The following is a 25,232-nucleotide window of genomic DNA, read 5'->3' as shown; positions in this document are numbered from 1 at the left end:
AGGAGCTTTCTACAAATCAGATATGGCAACGTTTGGAGGACGAGCCCATGGTTTTTAAGAGGTTTTTAATGCAGGCTACTAGTTACCATAGACTAGCACTAGCCTAGCACTAGCCTAGCATCACTAAACTCTTCAAATATAAGGACTGTATGAATTTAAAAAAAATATCCCCAGAAATCAACAACACTCTGGATAACTAGGAAATGAGGCCCTATATCAACAATCCTGAAACATCCCTTTAACTAAATCCTAAAAAGTTGTGCACGCCTGCAACAAATGATCAGGTTCAACATTTGCACATTGGCTATAATCCGGCATGTTTACGTCTGTTTTTGTTGTTTCTATGCAGATGTTCATTAAAGGTGCACTATGCAACTTTTTAAGTGAGAGGAAAAACCTTTATATTTGTGCATATTTGACCTTTTAGTGACTGGCGTTATGGCTGCAGCTTGGAACCTTTGCTTTCCCTCACAGTGGCCTTAATGACGCTCCAGGCTCAATTGTTTTTAGGGGTTCGTACCAGAAACCCCAAAATAACATTATAGAGGCCACTGTGAGGGAAAGCAAAAGGTTTCCCACATATATAATTTTTTCACATATAAAGTTACATAGTGCATCTTTAATGTGCATTGCACCTATCAAATAAATAAAAAATGCTTCTTTTGTTTTGGTAATAAATATGTGTCCTTGGGAAAGACACTTCACCCTACTTGCCTCCAGTGTCTGCGTACATTGGTGTATGAATGAGAGAGTGAATGGGTGACTGGTTCCTTACTGTAAAGCACTTCGGGCCTGATAAAGGTAGAAAAGCGCTATAGAAGGAACACTAGCCCTAACTAGTTTGGACACGTCCATTCTCGTGTGCTATGCCCTCCCACAAGGCCTGGGGGTTTACCCGTGTCACTCTGTAACCAATCCGGACCGAGGATTGACGCCGACACCCCACACTGCACCCCAGCGCGGGCCGTGATTGGCGGACGGGGCGGACGGGCTCCCCTCGGTCGGTAAAGTGCGTCTCCGCCGGTGCCTCGTGATGTTTTGCCTCGGCTGTCACTGTGGTTAAATAACAGGTATCATATGTCATTCACTGTCAACAGGTAGTTCTCATCAATAGGGGAATTTTCTACCCGATAATAACATGATTGTTCGCTGACATGGGCCTAATATCAAAGTTACCCTCTGGATGGAAAACAGAATGAAAAATGAGAGGGTCGAGACTGTATGGAGATTTTTTGTTAATGTCTAGCAACATAGTGTACATAGTATGTGAAGTAGTACAATGTGTTATCAAAAAGCCATTTTATTTATTTATTTACATTGACAAAAATACAAAACAAAACAAGAGCATCGGGGAATCATCATGAAGCCAAGATCATTTTATGTACTTGGCCAAGGGAAGAAAGATAACTCAAGATGTGTGTCTATTGTGGAATAAGATCTTGTGCAGCTGGCATAAAGCATTGTATATATAGGCTACATTTATAAGCCTTGGTCTGCCCGAGGAAAAGCTCAGTATGGTTTACTTCAGGAATGTGGGAGCATTTGCGTCCCTGCCTGTGTGTAAATAATGTATGACGAAACTTTTCCACTTTTATTACTATGATTTTTTTTGTTTTGTTAATACTATGGATTAGGATTATGTGAATAAAGCTTGAATTAAATTAATAAATAATCCAATGATGATGATGATTATTATTTCTTTATTATTATTATTATTATTATCATTATCATTATCCTAATTTTTTATTATTATTATCGTTATGTATTTATTTATTCATTTATGTTTATTATAATTATGTTTATTATTTATGTTATTATTATTATTATCATCATCATTTATTTATGTATGTATTTATTTATATTTCTTATATTTTTATTTTATTTTTGTATTGTATTTCTATTTTTATTATTATTACTATTATTATTTATTTATTTATATTTATTTGTATTAGTATATATTTATAATTATTTCTATTTTTTATTATGTTATTACTGTTTATTAATTATTATTATTTTTATTATTCTTTTTTTATTTTTATTTATTTATTTATTTATTAGTAGTAGTAGTAGTATTAATATTATCATTAGTGTCATTTTCACGTTTATTTATTTTATATTATTATTATTATTATTATTATTATTATTATTATTATTATTATTATTATTATTATTATTATTAGTGTCATTTTCATTTTCATTTTCACTTTTATTCATTTCTTTATTGACATATGTTCCGATCAGCTGACGCCATAGACATAACTAGACTCACGCCCACCGCTGCTGTAGCCCCGCCGCTGCAGAGAAAAGGAGGCTGGACCAAAAAAAATCACTCACTACTGGGAGATCCACCCGGACGGAGGAACATCTAACAGGATGCATTTAGTCGACTTCGTGTCAGGCTCCTTCGCAGGTAATAGCATATATCATAACATATTTCTGACTCTTAAGTGCAAGGCCAGAGTGAGGTTTCCAGTGCTAAACCAGGACTAGCTAGCTAACATCATGACACTGTAGTTACAATGACACGACCGCGTGCGGTTGTGTAACTCACCGCTGCCACTAATGCATCGTGCTGCTAACACATGTGACCGTATGATCTTAACATTGTGTGTTGTGAAGCATTTACTATTTAACAGATCGCTTTTTATTTTTATTTCGTCATGAAGCGCATCCACGATACAGTACCATTGACTGTCAGTGATGCCATAACATAATAGCCTATAGTAGGTTCATAAAAACCCAAATATTGGCAACACACCATTCCACACATAAATAAGGCACTATGCCAGAAATATAGATTATAATAATTAGTGACTCCTGCACGTCAGGAAACAAAGTGCAATGGATAATGACCCTATAATGACATTGTCTGGTATTTTGACTTACAGTGGTCGACTAGGGCTGCACAATATATGGTAGTGCTGGGATGATACACTTTTGTCACGATCCTATGTGTATCACAGGGGCCAATACGTATTGCGATACAGTATGTGACAAGTAGTACGTTAAAATCTGGAAAAAAACAAAGTGCTGTTTTATTGTTACTGGAAAACAGGAGTGCATGATAAAAAAGCCTCCAAAGACAAGTATTGGAAGTATTGCGACACATACTAGTTATTGTACTAAAAGATATTGCGATCCGATGTTTTGTCCCAGCCCTAATATATGGTCAAAGTAACTAATGAAAGAAAAAAAGTCAATTGATGACTTTTGTGCTGGTACTAGGGCAGGACGATGTGGCCGAAAATCTATATCACGATATAAAAAAGAAATATCACGATAATGATATATTTGACGATATAATTGACAATGGACGGATTCCTTCAAAATCCCAGCCTTATGCCTATTGGGAAGATTAATTCCTCATCAGTATAAATACAGATGGCATCTCTGGAATCGGCCATATATGATCATGTTTGAAAACATCAAAATCAAACTTTCTCTAATTATTTAAAAACTACTTTAACAAACGCTGAATTATGAATATAGTGTTCTACTAAATAAAGATACAAAGACATGGAGAGGAGCAAAGTGGTTCAACAGCCCATAAATACATAAAAAAGACCGAGAATGCGAACATGATGCACATGCTAGCATCGTGCTAATGCTAACGCTAGCTAGCGCTTGCTATGACTGCCGTATTTTCTCTTCTACAGAACAATCTGCTGTGAGAAAATATCCATATTAGGGCTGAAACGACTAATCGATTAATCAATGACTAATCGATTATTGAAATAGTCGACAACTATTTTAGTAATCGCCTAATCGTTTTCTGGTTCACACAGACAGATAGTATTTTTGATGAAATCCTACTTTGTTTTTATAGTTAGGGTCTGTGTACATTTTGTTCATTGTACATTTCATGAATAGAGCCTCCAACAAACATTTCCCTTCAGTTTACTCCATCAACACATCTTCAAGCAGCGCCACTTAAGCTATTTGTGATAAAAAAAATAAAAAAAATACAGTTTTCCTACACCGTTCACAGCCAAGCGATTACTCGATTAATCGTAAAAATAATCGATAGATTAATCGATTACAAAATAATCGTTTGTTGCAGCCCTAATCCATATGTGCCCGATTTACACTTGAGTTTATTTGAATGTGATAAATAAGCTCATATTTCACCAGAAAATGGCTAAAATGAGTGAAAAATGGTGTTTCCCAAAAGATTTTATTTTCCTTCTATGACGAGATGGCGTCTGTATCTATTCCGTAGTATCATTTCATTTGACTTTTTAAGCACCTGCCCCTGTGTTCTTCAGTCAGTGTCACTCTGATGGAGCTGAGTGTAACATAGAATATATATCGTGTCCACAACAATATAAAAAAAATACTAAAAATTAAATAGTGGTAACGATATATAGCCCACCCATAGCTGGTATACTAGAAAATAATTCACTGTCTTGTTATTCTTTGACTTTTTACACAGTTTAATGAGTGACGTGAGACTCTGCTGTCATTCAGATTGTGTTTTGTACTGATTTTCTCGTATTGTGCAGCCCTAGCGGGAGGGTACGTCAGACTGTGGTAGTGCTAGGGGTAGAAAGAGGCAGTATACTCTGGAATAATGGTGATTTATCCCCAGAGTTCCCAGAATCCATGCCAAGCCGCATGGAGGTGGACAAAAAATGTTACCTTACATTTGTCCACTCTCTGCGCTTAACAAAGTGGTAAGTGAGTACATAGTTTTATACATAGCTGAACATGAAACTAACACAGATTCAAATTGCTGCTGCGGCGACTTGACACTTTTTCCCATTCTGTCTTCTCAGGAGCCTGTGGCATGGCAGTAGGATATCCACTTGACACTGTGAAGGTACCGACATGTGAAACTCACCTTAATCCGATCTGTATTTTTACGTAGGCTTGGCATTGCTGTCTGTGTGAGGGTTTTACATTTACCCACAACAAGCACTTCTTTTGGATAATTGTTAAAGGAATAGGCCACCGTTTTTACATACTAAGATATGTTCTTACCTCACTTTAGTCGTGTTATTATATCCCCGTCTGGTCTTTGTCCGTGCGCTCTGCCAGGCAAACGGAGCACATACGCAGCCTCTCCAACATGTCACATAGCTCCAAAAAAGCTCACGATAGAAGCTACCAAGCTCTTCCACGTGTTCCCTATTTAAATAAAGTTACGTGAAGTGTTTTCATGCGAAGTATATTTACACAGAAATGTAACGTCGATTTTATAAGCAAATAAAAAGGGGGACTATATTGTGAGGCGTAATGATACGAGGAGCAAAACGTCCGCGTAGTAACTCCTAAAGACTTCCCCCGCTCACTTCCGTCAATAACCTTTAGGAGTTACTGCGCGGACGTTTTGCTCCTCGTATCATTACGCCTCACAATATAGTCCCCCTCTTTATTTGCTTATAAAATCGACATGTTACATTTCTGTGTAAATATACTTCGCATGAAAACACTTCACGTAACTTTATTTAAATAGGGAACACGTGGAAGAGCTTGGTAGCTTCTATCGTGAGCTTTTTCGGAGCTATGTGACATGTGGGAGAGGCTGCGTATGTGCTCTGTTTGCGTGACAGAGCGCACGGACAAAGACCAGACGGGGATATATTAACTCGACTAAAGTGAGGTAAGAACATATCTTAGTATGTAAAAAAGGTGGCCTATTCCTTTAACAACACATCATCTGCTGCTACACATACACCGAGAAATATCACTATTACAAGCTAGAAATATAAAAAATTACGAATACGATTGTAGCGTCTGCCTGATACTGGATCAAGCTCATGGTGTTTGTGGTGAATCTGTTACAAATGCCTTATACATGCGTTTCCAATGACATCACGCGTAGTTCCGGCCACCATTTTGAATACCGAAGTACAATTAAGCAGTACTGCAACATGTAACAATATCTCTACTAAGGATGAAAATGAAAGACAACTGATTGACAGTCTCAGTCTGAGTCAGTGTTTAAGCTGCTCAAGACGCTAGCATGCTACCAGTTAGCAACTGTCAACCAACTGTCAATGGTTTCAACACGATAAACACAAGTGTGGCTCACATCTATGAACCCTGAGGAAATACTACAGTAACAGCTCAGCTTTGACATCTGTCACATGTTGTATCCAAGGCTAGATGTTTGTGTGTGATTCAGGGCTTTCTCTTGGAGAATATATGCTAACTGGTAGCATGCTAACATCTTAAACACTGACTCACTGGTTTCTTCACATAAACGTGCGCTCTCTGGGACCGTGTTTTTACCATTATCTTCTTGAGCAATGATTACGAGTTCATAAAAATGCCACTGTCAGTCAGTTGTCTTCTTTTATATCCTGTAGAGATATTAGTTAGAGATATTGTTACATGTTGTAGTACTGCATAATTCTACTTCGGTATTCAAAATGGCCGCCATAACAACAAAAGTCACATGAATGAAAGGCATGTATAACAGGGGTGTCCAAACTACAGCCCGCAGCCCACGGCAAATAAAATAAAAATAAAAATAAAAAAAAGATTTTTTTTTTTTTTTTTTTTTTTGCTTTATTTGAATATATATGAAATAAATGAAAATCCATTAATAGAAAGCTGTGATGAAGGCTGTTTTTTAAAAAGTATCAGGGTTTCCGACTAATACATTAAAGGTATACAGGAGGATTTTCCCGATTTTTAGGAAAGAACCGCCCTCCCCACTTTTTAAAAAAAATGCGCATGCGCAACGCTCTACCTGCCTCCGAGGAGGAAGAATCTCCCCAAAACACTCTGGTCTTGTTTCTCTCTTCTGAAAACTTTCTCTTCTCATACACTTCGAAGATACTTTTTAGAAATTAACAAGGGGCGAGCACGCACGACGGCCTTACGTAGGCATATCACCAGAATGATTGACAATTAGGAGGACCAATTGTCTTGATGATCCACCCGGAAATAGAACATCCTCCGCTATACCTTTAATTTGTACTAAAAAAAAGCTGTACCCTGTGTATATTAACCAGAAATTATTCTTTTCATAGCAGCATAATTGCCAAAAATAGTTATTATTTATTGTTTAAAATGCACCAGAATGCAGGAAAACGCATCAGTCCCCTTGAAATCTGTAGGAAACACTGAGCATAGTTAACATTTTTATCCATATTCCTGATTGATATCACAGCGCTAATGTTATTTGCAATGAGATATCAATCAGTCTAGTGTCAGGTTCAGATATGGTCTGGAGGAAATGCATTGACAAAGCAGCAGCAAGTGGTTTAATAAAAAAGATGATTCCAATTTCCCCTTTGAAATGAGTCGACTGGTGTTAGAAGGAAGTGTAAATGCCAAGCCGAGTTCTTCTATGTCTCAATGACTCTTTCCTTTTCTTTTATTTATTTGTTTTGTCCCTAGGTCCGAATTCAAACCCAGAAGCAGTTCACTGGGATATGGCAATGTGCGACTACCACCTTTTCGAAGGAGGGGGTGAGTAAGAGCCAAAGGAGCGATGCCTTCAGTGACTTGAGTGGTTCAGCCCGTCAGACCAGTTTTCTTGTGTGAATACGAGGCAATTCTCTCATCCCTGAGGCATATCTGATTCCACAGAGACGGGGACTGTTAGGCGATACCTCTGTGCTATGGAACATGTCACTTAAGGCCACGGTGTCTGTGTATTTGTTTTACTTTTGTTCAAAATCAATTCATACCTGGGAGGAAAGCGCTTCAGAGTAAGAACATTTTGATCAGATACCAGTGGTGTAAACCAGGTAATGAGTATGTACGAGAAGTTGCACGGCCCCTATGAATCAACACTAAAGAGTCGATAGTAATTTGTGACAGAGGAGGAAAGTGTCAAAATGTGGGTTTGTAGTGACTTGGCTAAATTAAATTAACTTGTACTTGAGCTCTGTGACTTAAAGGGACTATAAGGAGTTTAAAAAATGTTAAAATTCAGTATTTTCCTCCCCCTACATGTTCCAGCCATGCCCTGATGTGTAGAATGAGATCAGACCTGTTTATATGTAGAGGCTGCAGTTACACGTAAGACCTGAGGTGGCAGTAGTGAGCATAAAATGACCAACTTGCCTCTAGTCTCTTTAAAAGGTGCTTTATGCCCTAAAAGAGTTGATCATTGTGTATTTGACCTTGACCCAGCGGCTGTAAGTGCGGTCAGCATGGCGCCTTTACTTTCCATCACAGTGGTCTCTACAATGCTCCAGGATCAATTGTTTTGTAGGTTTTCCGGTGAGAGGGTCCATCAGCAGTGAAAACCTTCCAATCAATTGATCCTGGAGAGTCGTAGAGACCACTGTGATGGAAAGTAAAGGCGCCATGTTGACCACGCATACAGCTGTTGGGTCACTACAAGGTCAAATACACACAGATGTAAACTTTTTTTTCCACATAAAAAGTTGCATAATGCACCTTTAATGTCAAACTGATTCATATTGAGTTATAACTTTAGAAGCGCACCTTGTACTTTCTTATTAAATTGATTCCAGGTATTGCAGAAAAATCATTGTAATACTTAGTCCACTAGAGTATATTGTGTCTTGATATGTATTGTACTAAAGCGTCCCACCCAAAGCATTATCTACTTAAAATCAGATTGCATCAGCTTAGCCTTACAAAGTCTTGAAAGGACTTGACAATCGAAGGATAGGATTTGGACTTAACCTTGACTTGCAAAACAGGTATTTATCCCCTCTGGATGAATGAGTCACCAGAGTTCAGTCATCCAACAGAACTACAGAAGCTTTTTAGCATTATTGTCTTGCACTGGTTATTGCACAAAACATAATTCATCTACATGTTCCCAAAATGTCCGAATGTATAGAGCCCAGACCTGTTCACCAGAATTGCCCCGAAATTCCTGCACTGTCACTCAAAAAGTTGTTAATTCGGGTCTGAAGTGCCGTCATGCATGAGCTCAATATAGAAGCTGCAGTTACATGTATGACCTGAGGTGGGAGTAGTGAGTATAAAATGGCTAGTTTGCATCTAGCCCCTTTAAATGGTACTTAAACTTGGTTTCTGTCAGACTAAACCATGACTTATAGACAGTTCTCAATAGTGACTACAACAAAAAGGACAAACGTTTGACTGAAATGCTTTTTCTTAATTGCAGCCGCCCGGCTTCTACAAGGGCATGGCTCTCCCGGTCACCACCATCGCGATGACCTCCTCGGTGACATTCGGCGTGTACAGAAACATCCTCCAATGCCTCAGCCAGCTGCGAGGGGGAGGCCCAAACTCCAAAGTGGACGTGGCGCTGGCGGGTATGTCTGGAGGCATCGCGCAGGTGAATATACAAAACAAATGAAATACAACAAGGAAGAAGAACCGAGAAGAAGTATCATAGGATTTGATCCATAAGTCATGTGACCTCTTGGCAGTGACAGATAGATAGATAGATAGATAGATAGATAGATAGATAGATAGATAGATAGATAGATAGATTCAATAGATTTTATTCAATATTTTCCATCTGAAACTGCATTGGAACACTAACAGTTTGTTAAAATGTTTGTTATTGGGTTGTTTTGATCATTATTTCAGTCTTGTTCAACAAAAACTTGTGTGGAAAATACAATATTTTATATGATATATGACAAATTACAGTTTTGTTTGGGGTCATCCTGGGGCAATCTTGGGTTCCAAAGCCACTTAAGAACCACTGATGTAAAACATTGGTGTCTGCAGAAAAAGGTTCTTTACTTTCGGCTACAATGGTGAGGTTCGGCCCCTGGTGTTTTCGGCAAAGATGAAAATCGGCCTCCACGACGCAAACCTGCTGGTATAGATCGTACCCATGTAGCAACAATATAGATAAAGACAGACGTATTCTACACCCAAAGAGCATTCTTCATGGTCATCTACAAACATACAAAGTTGCTCAATACTGGACAAACAACAGGTCACAATGCGATCACATGTTATGCTTCGGCATTTCCAGATTTCACAATGTCAACTTTTGTACATCATTAACAATTTTGGGTTAATGATGTACAATTTTGGGTCCAATCTGGGTTGTTGGACCCAATATAGCGACAGTCGAGGTCCTCATCGAGGCCGGGGAATTTGTGGATTGCAATTTCTGTCTCGATCCAGTAAGTTTCAGTTTCAGTAAGTTAGTCTGTCTCCGCCTCTGTCTGTATTTAGAATGACTTTAATTACCATGACAGTCATTTGGTTAGAACTAGGGTTGCAAAATTATGGGAATTTTCAGGAATTAACAGGGAATTAACACAACTGAAGGCTGCTGCTTTATAGACAGATATAAACTGAAGCATAAACATTTGATTTGATAGTCATACACTGAAATATCTATCACAGCAGAGATAAAAAAGTTTTAAAGATATCATTTTTGGAATGTCAAACCCCAGGGTTTGAAGAGGACAGTATTTGAGGTTGTGGTCGATACGAAGAAGAGCTTTTAGAAATGGAATAATAGACTCCATCTTCCATATATTCATCATTGTAATATAGCTGTGCAGTATTGAATTCTATATTTTAGGTTTGTTCTGTTTCCAGCAGATCTGTGTCAGACACAGGCCCCGCCCACTCCTCATACAGTCACAGTGTGATCAAACATAATCATCCCACCACTTATTAGACAGAGGATTAAGCAGAATGTAGGTTTAGGAAAGATATGTTTTGAAATGAAGAACGACATCATCCTCAAATGCATATTATGGTTTCTAAACATAATTAATGGGTAGCTAATAATTCACCAGTTGTTTATTCAACAAAAAAATGCTATAATATCATTTATTATCACAATTTCCGAGCTACAGTTTCCCTTGAAAGTTTCTGGAACATTTCTGAAAATGAATCGGGAATGTTCCGCACATTTGCAACTGTAGTTCAACTGCATTGAGTGGAGCTCTGAAAGTGGGATAGATGAGGTTTTCTGCAGACTGGAGCCGCAGCAGATCGGCTACTGATACCGATACTGAATATCAGATCGGGACGTCCCTAATTGCTGGGTTGCAGGTGACATCACAGCATTCTAAAGGCCTATACTATTATATAGAGGACAAATTATTTTATTTTTGAGGACATTTTTGGTCTTGTACAGAGAGATCATGGACCCAGTGACTGATATTAATGATCATTTTTGTAATTCATATATTTTGAATTACAAAAATGATCATTAATATCAGTCACTGGGTCCATGATCTCTCTGAACAAAACAGAATAATTTTTCCTATATATAATAGAATAGGCCTTTAGAACGCTGTGATGTCACCTGCAACCCAGCAATAGTGATTATTGTGACAGGCCAACTTCCAAGTCTAAATGAAGGAGTGGGACACCGTTAAAACCTTCTTAAATGCACCCAGTTCAGTGTTTCTTTGCATTGTGGCCCTTAATGCCGTATAAGCTTGTTGTCCTGGATGAAAAGGTTTGGGAGCCACTGCTCTACACAAACAGCCTAAGGAGCTCCACTCGGCGCTAGAGCCTCAGGGTGGGAAAATTCAGTAAAACAGGCCCGTGTTTGTGTATTTAACATAAACTTAAAACACTTCCTCTCTGTCCTTTCCCTTCAGACTTCGGTTATGTCCCCGGGGGATCTGGTGAAGGTGCGGCTGCAGTGCCAGACAGAGTCTAAGCGCGGCGGTCCCGTCAAGCCCAAGTACCGGGGTCCCGTCCACTGCCTGCTCAGTATTGTCAAGGAGGACGGGGTCCGGGGCCTGTACAGAGGAGCGCTGCCTCTGATGCTCCGGGACGGGCCGTCTTACGCAACGTACTTCACCGTCTACGCGTCCATCTGTGGGGCGCTGTCTGACGGGGACAAGGCCAGGCCAGGTATGCGCCTTACTGCTGGAACGTCCCGCGGCGCTCCGGGGCGTGTTGAGGCCCGTGTGTCTTTACGACGACTACAGAGTCATTTTTTACATTCTCACTCACCTCACCCGACTGTAGCTTTGGGATAAAATCAGGGCTGCAATCAAACTGTCTTCAGCTCAACTGCAATAAAATCATAGAAAAGTATCATTTTTCCTTTGAGACAGAACCCACAATATGTGTTACATATATGGTCATGTTTGAAAAATCTAAACTTTCTCTAATTATTCAAAAAGTACTTTAACAAATTCTCTATGATGAGATGCCGTCTGTATCTATACATTTCAAAATAAACCAAAAAAATACCAAATTTCTTGTATAATTTTGAGTATAAAACAGACATACTGTATATTGTTTGTGAAATCCAGACAGATAACAAAATAAAATAAGTTCTAAACTTTATTTGAAAAATGTTTGAGGTCAGTGCCAAAAAACTTTGGGAATCCTTGTGTCAGACTACACAACAAGTAAATATTGTGGCATGACATGCTGCATAAGAAGAGGTCACCATTTCATGACTGTCGCCGTGGAAACATACTGTACATAAGGACCATGAGCAGTGACTAGTTTTATCCCGAGAACAGTGAAATTGCTGCTTTTCTTGACGAAGAGTAATTAGGGATGGGTCAAGATCTCATGCCACAAAATCTCATGAGATTATATAAAGCTACAAGATCTCGTAAGATCTAAAGCCACGTGATCTTTCGGCCCTGGACTGTGTTCATATTGTGGATTTCTTTCTTTCCGATTAGTCACTGTAGACGGCTTGAAGATGCTTAAAGGAATATTTAGTGAATAGTTACCCACCATAATATATTTATCTGCATTTAAAGCTGCACTATGCAACTTATATTACTGTGTATTTGACCTTTCTGTGACCCAGTGTGTATGCGTGGTTAGCTTTGCGCCTTTACTTCCCATCCCGGTGGCTCCTATGATGCTTCAGGATACGTTTTTATTTCAGGTGTTTCAGGATTTCCTGGAGGGTTGACACTATGCTAAACACCAAAGCATCCGCTGGGTTACTAATAGGTCAAATATTAATATCAGGGTTTTTTTTGTTTTTGTTTTTTTTTACATGAAAGGTGGTATAGTGCAGCTTTAAATGATAATTGATTCTCATTTTGTTGAACTGTTCAGTAAAAGGAAATATCTGATCTTTATTCATTCTGAATCTCGTCCCGTCTCATAGTATTCGTGTCTGGGCCCACACCTAAGAATGATACATACCACCAAGAATAAACTATATAACTGAAATGACTGGTGAAACATGAAGAGCAGTCAAATGTATTCAAAGTATGCTAGATTTCTTTATCTTAGACAGAGTTGAAGTCAGGCCAGTTCGACCAGATTTTTCAACAGTGCTGACTGGAAATGTACTGTTCACACACTTGGCCATCCATTACTGAAGCAGAGAAAAAGGACTAAACCAGGGGTGCCCAAAGTGGGGCCCGCGGACCAAGTATGGCCTGTCGAAACAATTCCATTGGCCCACCAGAGAGTGACCTAGTTTTGCATCTGGTTAATACTAACTCTCTCCCATTCATTCTCAATGGTAAATATGGGTGCAGTGCACTTTTTGGCCACCAGCGTGAAATTGGGGGCGCTGTTTCACTCCTTTCGCAAAGTGTCTTGGTCTTTATCACAGAGCGTTGTAGCATCACATTTCCCAGTTTTCCAGGTTTTATTGTAAAGATTGTTGACATAAACAAAGGTTCATGTTAAAAAATGACTTGTAAAAGAATTAATGCTGAACTGACACTTTCAAAATGATCAAATATGGCATTTTCTTTCACTGTAGGTCGGCTACTGTAAAACATTTTGCACTATTTTGCAACAATTGTTGATTTTGTTCAACTAGATCTAGGATTTTGCCATAGTTAACATTTGCATCAATCAAATGCAAATATACAGAAAAAATAAAATAAAATAACTATTATAATTTGCAGTTCTATGTGTTTCACACTTGACATCGCCGTGTTTGGCCCTCGACCCACAGGCACTTTTTCACTTAGTCCCTGGGAGACAGAAAGTTTGGGCACCCTTGGACTAAACCCAGTCTGACCCTGCCTGTTCTTATTGTTGCTGTCTTCAGCCTGGGGCGTGGTGATGCTGGCGGGAGGAGTCGCCGGCGCGTCGGCGTGGACTGTCGGGACCCCCATGGACGTGATCAAGGCCCGCATGCAGATGGACGGGGCCCGGGACGTGAAGCGCTACAGCGGCCTCCTCCACTGCATCCGGGAGACGGTCCGCACGGAGGGCGCCCAGGTTTTCTACCGTAGCCTCAGCATCAACTGCCTCCGCGCCTTCCCCTCCAACATGGTGGTGTTCATGACGTACGAGCTCCTCACTGACTTCCTGAGAGTGAGGCCGCAGTCGGAAGACATGCCCTACGTGGTAATGGACTAACGTCGGCACACAGAACGCCCGCTATAGTGTTTTTAATTATTTATTACTATATCGCACAGTATTTCGGGGAGGGGAGGGTGAGGTTACTCATTCTACAAACCTGTCAGGAGACTATTTATACCCATGAGTCTTCCTAAAGGGGACCATTATTGGTGTCTTTTCATTGGGCGGGGCAGAGCGGTTTGAGGTGTTTCCACAAGCAGAACCGATACGTGCCTAAAGAGCTGTCTGAGTCACTCCAACCTGGGGCCACCCACTTAAAGAAGGAGTTAACTGCGGCTATGCATGGATGAGTGAACGCACACTCACGCTATGAGCCCCTAGCAGAAATAAACAAACCTCATTCAACAAAGCATTTAACTGTTATGGCGACTTTCCGTGAGAATGGTGCTGTACAAAACAAAGTTAGCTCAATATTAATGGCACTCGCTTTGAAAATGAAACCAATGTATTTATTTTTTTTGACAGCATTTAGATCTGGTTCTGATTCTTCCTCACGCCAAGTAGCATGTTTTAAAAGCTTTGCCCTGCAGCTCTGGTAAGGAGGGAGTGCGCATTCTGCTGGCCTTAAAGCAGTACTAAGTAACTTGTTTACCTTAATAAATCTTTTCCGTAGTACCTGTGGGGTTCCCAAGTGTTAATGGTATGATTGGGGGGTCTTTCATCTCCCCCTGGTGTCTCTGGCCAGAAAATCAGACATGCAAATTTCCTTGCCTCTGACCCAGCAGCCCCAATACACACTAATGGAATCACGAAGAAGAAGCTAACAGGCTAACGAGCAAAGCTAGCTGCAGGCTAGCACCACGTAAACAGTATTTACAGCCAAGTTTGAGTGACAAAAAATATGTCCATTGTGTAATTGGATGTACAATATCCCTCTGTCCCTTTGTCTTTTCTGTCAGCGTAGTATTTACTCTCACAGACAATTAATAAGTTAAAAAATCGCAACATGCTACGGCACCTGCTGTTACGCTTCTGGCCTCTAGGGGCAACAGGTACTTAGTACTGCTTTAAATATAACTACGCTATATCATAACGTCAAAAACAAGCATAATATGGAATTTGTTATTTTATTGTATACTTAAAAGTAGGGCTGCACAATAAATCGCAAAACATATCATGATATTAGGTGATGCAATATCCATATCGCAAGAAGCCACATTATATGGCAACATCGACACATTTTTTTGCTAATTCTGTTTTGGTGCTGATGTAATGTTTTTTTAAGTCAATATGTGTTAAATTAGAATGGAACGTATATCGTGTTGAAATGCTTTAGTGAAATAAAAAAAAAACTTCAATATCGTGTAGCCCTACTTAAAATAATGTCAAGGCTAAGTAGTTGTAAAAGCTTAAAAAACGCATGATTTTGGACCTTTGCGTGAGGTGAAGATCATTGGTGATAAACAGGAAGTAGTTTCCTTTTCAGCCGTGGCTCGATCTAGACCGGTTTGTTCTGAACACTCCGGCGTGGGCGGCTCCGACCATTTCAATCCGTTACACTCCCACTGAAAGATGCCTAATACAGTAACATGTTTTTAGTGGTAGAGGGAAACTACAGAGAGACGGGATGAAAATCTAACCCCAGGAGTAGGACAGGGTACACGTTTAGGTACTACTGGTAAAAAGTATTGAAAGCAGGTACTGGAAATGTTTTTATATTTAGAGACCCACGTTTTGATGGGACAGCATTAAAGGAATAGGCCACCGTTTTTACATTTAAAAACGGTGGCCTATTCCTTTAAAGGAAGTAACTTGGTTGTTTCAGCTCACATTTAAAAGAAATAGTCTTTTAGGGCAGGGGTTCCCAAACGCTTCAGGTGGCGATCCCTCCAAAATCACCAGACCACTGTAAATTAATTAGTATTTATAATAAATTCAGGTGTTCAACATTTTAAAATTTTTCATCCTCGTTTAGAGGTAAGAGGTTAATGTTTTGATATGTGGCTTGACTTCACTAAAATATACTGCTTTCAATCAAATTCATTATAATGGATTGTAAAAAAAATATATATAACACCTCAGTGTGTCCCGACCCCCACTTTGGGAACCCCTGTTTTTTGGACTTAATTAACATTATAGTTCAGTTTTCTGGTTCTAAATGATAAATATTTTAGTTTAGGTGTAACAGTACCAGCCTTAGCCCAGAATCCTTCACTACTCTTATTATAAGCCCTCTTTCACCAGATTATATTGTAGATTTATTATATTTTTTGCCATATCTTTGGTTATTGATGCATAGAATATCTTCTTTGGGTCAACAACTTAAATTCAGAATTGTTATTTACATTTTAAATCCCTTTAAGTTGGGATAAAGTTTGTGCACTGTCATGATCCTGCCACTAGATGTCCTCGGTTGACTGCTCATATCATTGACTTGTTACGTAGCTCTTTATAGGGAAAAACAACTAAGATGCTGCTGGAGTCAGAATTAAAATGAATTCTGAATTTTCCATAGATTTAGGTACTTCTGAAATAACGTTTTCATTGTAGGTCTCGCATATTTTCACCATCAATACATCTTTAGCCTTTGGGCTGGGCTGAACTATACTCGGGCGTCACGTGACTATAGCAAAAACTGGACTGGTGATATCATATTTGTGGCGTATAATGTGAATGAATGTAGCTCTGTGTTCTCTGAGGGGAGGACACAGAGCGGGACATAATCAGGAGTAGAGTAAAAGTTTTGAATGAAATAATGTGACAAAGCTGTACGCACACGGTTTGTTGGAAGCTTTTACAGCAAATACACGACCGGCCAGAGATATTTTGTAAAACCGAACACCGTCTTGTTTTAACTATTGCCTTGTCAAAACTGCTGCGTGTACAGTTTATTTTGTGGGAAAATGTATATAAGTATATGAAATGGAATATATTTATAAGATGAAGATGTTCTGGAAATTGAGTTCTAGTGTTAGAGGCAGTGATGTATTTATTTGTTAAATGTTTATTTATCATAACCTTAGATGGAAGACTTAATGGAGACATTATGCAAAATCTACTTTTTTTTTCTAGTTTTTAACCATGTTACAATGTTGTTCTCATCAAAAACAGACTGGAGAAATGTTTCATTCATTCAGGTTTGGAGTAATCCTGTTTACTTTTTCTTCTATTGTGGAAGCTCTTAACACATTGAGTGCCAAAAACGGAAAAAATATATATATGTATATATATTTTTTAATTACGAAACTAGACACTCTAATGCACATTATGTGGGATTTTGGGAGCTCTGTGATGAACAGAAGTGCAATAAATGACGATCACAAACTTGATCGAAACAGTTGAGATTTTAACATTTCTCTGAGTTTTTAAATGGTTAAAAGGACGACTGAGAAACATCCTGTATAAGTCTTCAATCCGAGAACCAGGCTGTTTAAATGCACACGTAGGGCTGTGCAATTTATCGAAATTCGATTACAATTTTGATTATTGCACTAAACGATTAGCATAATCGATTTTTTTTTTTTTTTTTTTGCAAAGCAGTCTTGCATTATTTCATGGCACTGGGATTATTGTCCCTTCGCATTTCACGGGCCATGGCTCGTGCTTTTGCCTGACGTAAAAACAAACAGCGCTGTGTGATGATGTCATCAGGCCGCGCTGCCCAGTTTACTTGCGCAGGTGTGAGGGCTGGCCAGCAGGGGGCAGGTGTGAAACAGAGACCTCTCCTTAATCGAGGCAAACTTGAAATCATTTGTACTTTTATGACTGTTCAGAAAACAGAAAATATTCTGCATAGTTTTTTTTATTAATAAATATATACATAAAATAAAGACTAAAAACAAATAATCATTTGAATAATCGTGATTTCAATTATGACTAAAATAATTGTGATTATTATTTTTTCAATAATCGAGCAGCCCTATGAACACGCGATAAAAAAAACTATCGATCTGCGGCAACACGCGATGTGTGTCAACAATGTTGTCATTGAAACTGAGATATTTAGGCATTTGCCTCTTCCCATAACGTCAGTGTCCGTCCAGAGAGGAGAGGAGTTAATCAGAAAGGAGAGTGTTTCATAAAACACGCAATATCTCTATTTCCAGAAAAAAAATCGGTGATTTGTTTAGCTTAGATTTCTCAGGAACCGAGGCACGTAGAATTAAACTGTTTTACCTAGAGTTTCACTTTTCAAACGAGCCACAGCATGTGTCCATAGCTATAACATAGAATACGCTGTGGTGCTACAAATATCATGAAAAATGGACTGGATTGTTGGCACTTTACAGCTAAATCTCCAAAAACAGCGTGGCCTCAGTGTGTTAAGATCTGTATTTTGCCTTTTCTGAATGATAAGAATGCCTTTATTTGAACAACGTCAGGAAAACTGCATTGTCGCAACTGCAAAGTACAAAAGAGTCGGACGGAACAAGAAGGCAACAAGTAGCAAAATGTGTAAAGGGGGGATATTAAGCAAAGTATGGAGTGAATGAATAATGCAATGTTAAAGCGTCCAGAAAAGTGCTATATAAACAAATGCATTATTATTATTATTAAAATCACCTGTTTTATTGCTTTTAACCATGTTACAATGTTGTACTTTCATCAAAAACAGACCTGGAGCAGTGTTTTTTTCGAGCCGCGAGCACAGCTTCGAGTAATCTCTGAATCTTCCCGAGTGGCTGTACTTGGCAGTGCTGTGGCGGCTCCAAAAAAGCTCCTCCTGAGGTTCTACATATCGAGTAGAAATGCACCGATCCAATACCGGTATCGCACATCACAGCCAACAGTGAAAAAAATACAATATCGGGTATCGGCTGATATCCGATACTGAACCGATACCTTTTTTGGCTCTCAACACATTTTTCACCGACTAAATATAAGTGAATATGGACATGCTATATCTTATTCTGAAGCTTAGAACTAGGAGAATTCAGCTGCTGTGTTAGTTTTAATCTCCACAAATGTATTTTTAATTGCCGGGCAAAATGCCAGAGCTAGCAACTGGATGCTAATGCTAGCGGTCAACTAATCAAAACTGGGAGAGAAATTATGATTGGATTAGCAAACAAAATAAAATAGCCACTGCTTGGAGCTGCCAAGTGTTTGTATTTTATGACTTGCACATTTGTAGTGCACAAGTTGTAAAGTTCAGATCAATTTTATGCGAGTTGTTTATATTATTAATGCCTAAAAGCCTGTCACAGGGATATTTAGTGCAGAAAAGTCCAGTGTAATGTTTTTCCATTAGTTTATTCATAGTAATTGCCAATGTAACCTCTCGTTTGCAAGGATAGATAAGACTTTATTGTTCTGAAACTGAAGAAAAGAGGAACATTCACTCTTTTCACTCACAGTTTTTACGAAAGCCTCTTGGTATCACTTAATATCGGATATCGGTTTCAGTATTGGAAGCAAAAAAAGCTGGATCGGTGCATGTCTAATATCTCCATCTCTTGCCAAGCTTAATCCATCCATCGCAGAGTGAAAACACTGTGCGGAGTTGTACTGCTGTCTAAATGTTCTATCGTTTGAGCTTCCACGATTGTCCAGTTAGGTGTGACTTGCACATTGTGTGAAACGTGTTGGCCTAAACACAGTCGGTCTGGTGGAAACGTTTGTAAATCGATGAGAATGTCGTCCATATCATTGTTTGTCTGTCACTTGTACATGCTGCCTAGTCTGTTAATAAATATTTTCGCTATAATAACAGTCGAAGTCTTTCCTTGTTGTGTCTTGCTTTGTTCAGTGTAAGTGCTACGTCAAACAACTTGGCCTTGTGAGTCAGGAAACAAAAAAACAACATAATCTTCACAACAACATGTTTAATTATGGCTCTGATTCAGTGTTTCTCCATAGATTTATTTGGGAATTTGTAAATATATTCTCAAAATGCATTTTTCTCACACTGTTCCGACAATATCTCGACGTCAGTAGCTCCTACAGACTCCAGACCTTCCAGTCTTGGATGGAACAATATTTTTATGATTTTTATTTTTTATTTTCTTACTAATAACTTTTTTACTTTTTTATTTTATGGCCTCATTTCCTATTTTATGGCCTCATTTCCTAGTTATCCAGAGTGTTGTTGATTTCTGGACATTTGTTTTACTTTTTCATTCATGCAGTCCTTATATTTGAAGAGTTTAGTGGTGCAAGGCTAGTACTAGGCTAGTGCATGTCTATGGTAACTAGTAGCCTGCATTAAAAACAGTCTGACCCAAGCACAGTGCACCTGAGGCAAATCACTTATAACACCAGACTACCCATATAAATGTCTGTGTTGACTGAATCATTTGTGAAATACAACCATTTTGCATTTAAAATAATTCATATTTGAGCAGCATCAACTTCCTGGTTGTAGCTACGTAGCGCCGGAGTGATCTGCTCGGTTATCGGATCTGCAGTAGTTTGTTTACCTGCGGCCGCATTACTACACGTGGAATTCACAAAGGAATTTTCTACAAATCAAGATATGGCAACGTTTGGAGGACGAGCCCATGATTTTGAAGAGGTTTTTGATGCAGGCTACTAGTTACCATAGACATGCACTAGCCTAGCACCACTAAACTCTTCAAATATAAGGACTGCATGAATTAAAAATATATATATCTTCAGAAATCAACAACACTCTAGATACCTAGGAAATGATGCCAATGTCAAAAATCCTGAAATATCCCTTTAACTGAGCTCATTGTCTGCAGTTTAACTTTACCCAAATCTAAAGCTTCTCGACTGAAGAGAAACACACAACGCCTCATTCGAAAGAAAACTGTAACTTTTTTGCCGTGTTGTTGACATGAAAGTCAGTATTTGTTTTATGAAAGCATAAAATGACAAAGAAGAACGAGTCGGACCTGCAGCCGCTGCATCATTGACAGGTTTGTTATGTAATAAAAAAAAAATGGTTTAACCGCCGTCGAAAGTGTGTGAGAAACATGTGCACGTCGTATTCGATGTGGCTCATGTCCCGGGCTGGTCCCAATTTAAAACGCCTGCTTTATGAAGAACAGATTTCCTCGTCTGATGGAGCAGGAGTCAAGTCGGGTCACGGAGAGACGCGGCTGCAGATTGTTGCAGTGCTTGTAGTACTTATACTAACAGTCGCTTATATTTAAATCAAAAGTATCACTTGGAAACGTCAAGAAAGGAGTTAATGTTTCAAAATAGTCTGCTCATGTGATGTTAAGAATGAAGGAAGGAATAATTGACCGTCAAAGCTATAACTCATGATTAATCACAAGATAATGAACTAATATATCACTTATTAATCACATCACGCTCTGACAGAGAACACTGCTGGATCTGGGGAGTCAGAGGTGCATTTGAGAGGTTTGGGGAGACCGGGGCTGGTTGTCACACAGCTGTTTATGGTCACACTAGGGGGCGCTGTGGCTGTATATGATTATTGAACATCAAGTCTAACATCTTGATTGTCCTGCTGTGAAATGTTTTCATTCACTTAAAGGGGGGTATTATGCAAAATCGACTTTTTAAGCTTTATGCTATTCGATGCTCTCTCATCGAATGTAATTTCTCCATCTGTGAGATCAATAAAGTATTATCTTATCTTATCTTATCTTTACATCATGTTATTATGTCATTCCCTCATTAAAAACATGCCTGAAGTGTTGCCTTGGCACATTCACGTATTTTTGAGTAATCTGTAAAAACTCTGATGGCGGCCATTTTAGGGATAGGTTTGCCTGAGTCCTCCTAGGAACGCCCCCACCTCCTGGAGACGCCTCCGAGCTTTCGCCACCAGCCGAGTAACCAACCACCGCTCCTCAGCAGAGCCCCCTCCCCACTGATGCCACAGACAGCGTGTGGAGGGGGCGTGTCGGAAAGGGTCAGAGGTTCTTAAAGAGATAGAGGCCTATTTCAAGACATTTTGAGAGAGCAATTTTGTACAAGGCAGTTATTCTAATTTACTGCATTTACAGACCAACAGAAGGTTTGGTCATCATTGTAGTGTGCTATAGACTTGTGCTATGTGATTGAAAAAAGCATAATACCCCCTCTTTAATAACATTGAAATGAGGAGAGGATGTTGGACAGGGTTTGGACGATTTTCAGCTGATGTTTTTGCGTTAAAACCCTGTGAGTGTGTTTACATGCGCTCGAGTAACCTGGTTATTGGGCATATCCTGGTTAGGACAACATTCTGGATATGATGTGAAACCAGAACAATCATATCCCTGTTTACATGAGCAACTACAGTATCCTGGATTTTTAGGCTCCAAAGAGGGCGGAGCTAATGACAAATATGGTAAGGAGCTAAACACTTGAGCAATGTTGCCAGAGGTGTAGCTTCCTATTAGGCAAGGCAGGCAGCTGCCTGGGGCCCCTAAGCCAGCAGGGACCCCCAGAGGGCCAACAGATTTGACAGAAACGACCAAGAGAATACAGGCACTGCATACGACAGTCGCATACTCTCTTAAAGGACCCCATAAACCAAACTCGTCCCTCCCCCACGTGTTTCTTAAAGCAGAAAGAGAGAGAGAGATCGCGCAGTAAACAGACTTAGCTCCGACAGAATGTGGAGAAGTTCTGCTTCTGGCAGCAAAAACTAAAGAAAAGGAGGACAAAGAGGATTAATAGTGTAATAAGCTGCTGTAGTTGAATGTGTCTTAAGTGCTTTCTTTTAACAGCCTTTCTGTGTGGAGTTTGCATGTTCTCCCCCTGTCTGCGTAGGTTTCCTCCGGGTACTCCGGTTTCCCCTACCACCAGGATGAATGCGAGTGTGTTTGAGAGTGTGCCACGACGGATGGAAATTTGTCCAAGGCTACAATCTGGTGTGGCTTGTTTACATGCATGAGACCCATGTATGTTCATTAAAGAGGGGGTATTCTGCTTTTTTCAATCACATAGCACCAGTCTATATCACACTACAATGATGACAAAACCTTCTGTTGGTCTGTAAATGCAGTAAATTAGAATAACTGCCTTGTATAAAATTGCTCTCTCAAAATGGCTGTAGTGAATGTCTTGAAATAGGCCTCTGTCTCTTTAAGGAACCTCTGACTCTTTCAGACACGCCCCCTCCACACGCTGTCTGTGGCATCAGTGGGGAGGGGGTTCTGCTGAGGAGCAGTGGTTGGTTACTCGGCTGGTGACGAAAACTCGGCGGCGTCTCCAGGAGGTGGGGGCGTTCCTAGGAGGACTCAGGCAAACCTATCCCTAAAATGGCCGCCATCAGAGTTTTTACAAATTACTCAAAAATACGTGAATGTGCCAAGGCAACACTTCAGGCATGTTTTTTTAATGAGGGAATGACATAATAACATGATGTAAAGCTTGAAAAAGTCGATTTTGCATAACATGCACTGTCCCGACCAAATAAACCAATAAATGAAATATATCAACCGATCAGCTTAACCCTGACCCTGCCCTAGTCACTAACCTTAAGGATAGTGGGCCTAATTAAATACTTAAATTAGTCTCTGATTGGATGATGAATGTCCACCGTTTACCAACTATCCTAGGAAAAATATTTTTGCCCCCTGGGTTCCCTCGCTACGCCACTGAATGTTGCAAACGCATGGCCTTTTCGGACATTTCTCTAGAACAGGGACAAGAACTTTCCAAGGATGCGCTTAAAACAGTAGAGCTCTTTCCGGGTTTCAGCAACAGAGAGCAGGGCTGACTTCCACCGGAGACACCACAAGGCAAAAAAGTATGTTTTTTAGAAGATACAAAGTTTTGAAAGCCCCGGTACCAGATGAATTGGCTGTTAGAAAGTTTTTGCTCCTGTCGTATCTGTTTCAAAAGTTCGCACATGCTCAGTACGTCCGCAGTGGTGAAAAAACAGGACAATGTGTTTACAACCTGCATTCTCGAGTGCATGTAAACACACAGGACTAGATTCTGATCATTTTTAGATATGGCAAAAAAGCTACAGATCATGGCCTTGAATTGATTGATAATAGAGCTTTTGATGGTCAGCTGGGGCACATTGTCAAAATGGTGGAGATAATGTGTTTTTGTGTCTATGTTATTAACCTTTTAACCCCCGCTTTAAGGTCACAATCGATAGGCCACTTTCACGCCTCATTTGAAAGCTAAGACCTACAAAAGAATCTAAATGGAGGTTTTTCCTCACATTGTTGCCAGGGTTGTCGTCACTCTTATGTTGGGTGTCCTTTTGCTGCAGTTTCATCCTCGTCTTCGTCCTATTTTCGTTGCTATTTTGACACTTCAAGAAGCTTTTAGATTTGAGGTCCTTAGACTCTCCAGCACGGCGAGGAAAAACTCAAAAACCCAGTGGGAGAAACCTCGGGGAGGACCACAGAAGGAGAGATCCACTCTCATGGACGGACAGGCTCTAGACTCTAGACCCAGGGCTGCACTTCTGACTGAGCTGTAAGTTTGTTCTGTCTTTTTTTCCACATAAATGAGCTGTTTACTAGTATTTCTTTATGTACAAAGTTGTTGTAGCGTGAAACCTCATTAAGCCGTGAAACCTCATTAAGTTGTGGTCCTGTGAGGGCTCCGCACCGTAAACAAGCTATACATAAAACTGACTGTGCACAATGTGAGTCACAGTTTGCAAGAAAATACCAATGTGACGTTCATGACCGAGCGGCTCTTTTTAACGGCTCTTTAACTCATAGGGCCAGATCTTGTGACTGGCGCAGTCTGTGCGCAACTCTAAACGCAAAGTTGCGCTAAAGGCTGCGCCACAAGGGAGAGGGCGTTATTTAGAGAAAAGAGGCCGACTGAGGCGTGGTTCATTACAAGCAGCACAACCGCTCTTCTATGGCAACCTTCACATTATGTTCCTCTTTACATCACTCTGCCTTGTCTTCTTCTCCTTTCTCTCTTCCTCTCTTTTTTTGAAAACAAAAGCGAAATTGCCTTGAAAAGTTTGTTTGAGCGTAGGTTACGCAAGGGCTTACTTTGATACTGTAGATCAACGCGCACACCCCTAACACCAAAACAACAACAGTTTTCCATAAATAAGCCACACATGCCTCAAGTGCCACAACACCACGTCTAATCTGCGTTTTAAGGAGACATTTCCATCGTGTGTCAGTCTTTACCTCCTGATGATGCTCCTTGTGTAGCCACAGCTCTGTCCAAAAGAAAGAAGC

The 25,232-nt window shown here is 39.7% G+C and overlaps 1 protein-coding gene and 1 long non-coding RNA gene across 4 annotated transcripts in view; one reads left to right on the top strand and one right to left on the bottom strand.

Moving 5' to 3' along the window:
• The first annotated feature begins 2,268 nt into the window (after positions 1-2,268).
• On the top strand, positions 2,269-14,487 carry slc25a47a (solute carrier family 25 member 47a). 3 transcript variants are annotated; one of them, XM_079572820.1, is made up of 7 exons: positions 2,303-2,410; positions 4,589-4,673; positions 4,776-4,819; positions 7,351-7,422; positions 9,065-9,238; positions 11,490-11,748; positions 13,883-14,487. In XM_079572820.1, the coding sequence occupies exons 3-7, from the start codon at positions 4,787-4,789 to the stop codon at positions 14,194-14,196; spliced, it is 852 nt and encodes a 283-aa protein (XP_079428946.1). In that variant the 5' UTR covers positions 2,303-2,410; positions 4,589-4,673; positions 4,776-4,786; the 3' UTR covers positions 14,197-14,487. The 3 variants fall into 3 exon arrangements, with proteins under 3 accessions (XP_079428945.1, XP_079428947.1, XP_079428946.1); XM_079572819.1 differs by lacking the exon at positions 4,589-4,673 and having other exon boundaries at positions 2,269-2,410; XM_079572821.1 differs by lacking the exons at positions 4,589-4,673; positions 4,776-4,819 and having other exon boundaries at positions 2,277-2,410; positions 13,883-14,485.
• Positions 14,402-25,232, bottom strand: part of LOC306975361 — an 84,342-nt gene continuing 73,511 nt past the window's right edge. Inside the window, exons 2-3 of the long non-coding RNA XR_013793694.1 lie at positions 14,598-14,791; positions 14,402-14,535 (exon numbers count right to left, since the gene is read on the bottom strand). This is a non-coding gene — a long non-coding RNA (uncharacterized lncRNA). The remainder of the gene's footprint in view (positions 14,536-14,597; positions 14,792-25,232) is intronic.

This window comes from Gobius niger (genome assembly GCF_951799975.1).
Source record: "Gobius niger genome assembly, chromosome: 15".
Classification (NCBI taxonomy): domain Eukaryota; kingdom Metazoa; phylum Chordata; class Actinopteri; order Gobiiformes; family Gobiidae; genus Gobius; species Gobius niger.
This window is presented reverse-complemented; position numbering and strand designations above follow the sequence as displayed.

Bases quoted from the DNA above. Each gene is read 5' to 3' on its own strand.
- slc25a47a (XM_079572819.1), top strand. From the start codon at position 2,374: ATGCATTTAGTCGACTTCGTGTCAGGCTCCTTCGCAG. The intron at 2,411-4,775 runs GTAATAGCATAT...CTGTCTTCTCAG, and splicing joins CGTGTCAGGCTCCTTCGCAG to GAGCCTGTGGCATGGCAGTA. The intron at 11,749-13,882 runs GTATGCGCCTTA...TGCTGTCTTCAG, and splicing joins CGGGGACAAGGCCAGGCCAG to CCTGGGGCGTGGTGATGCTG.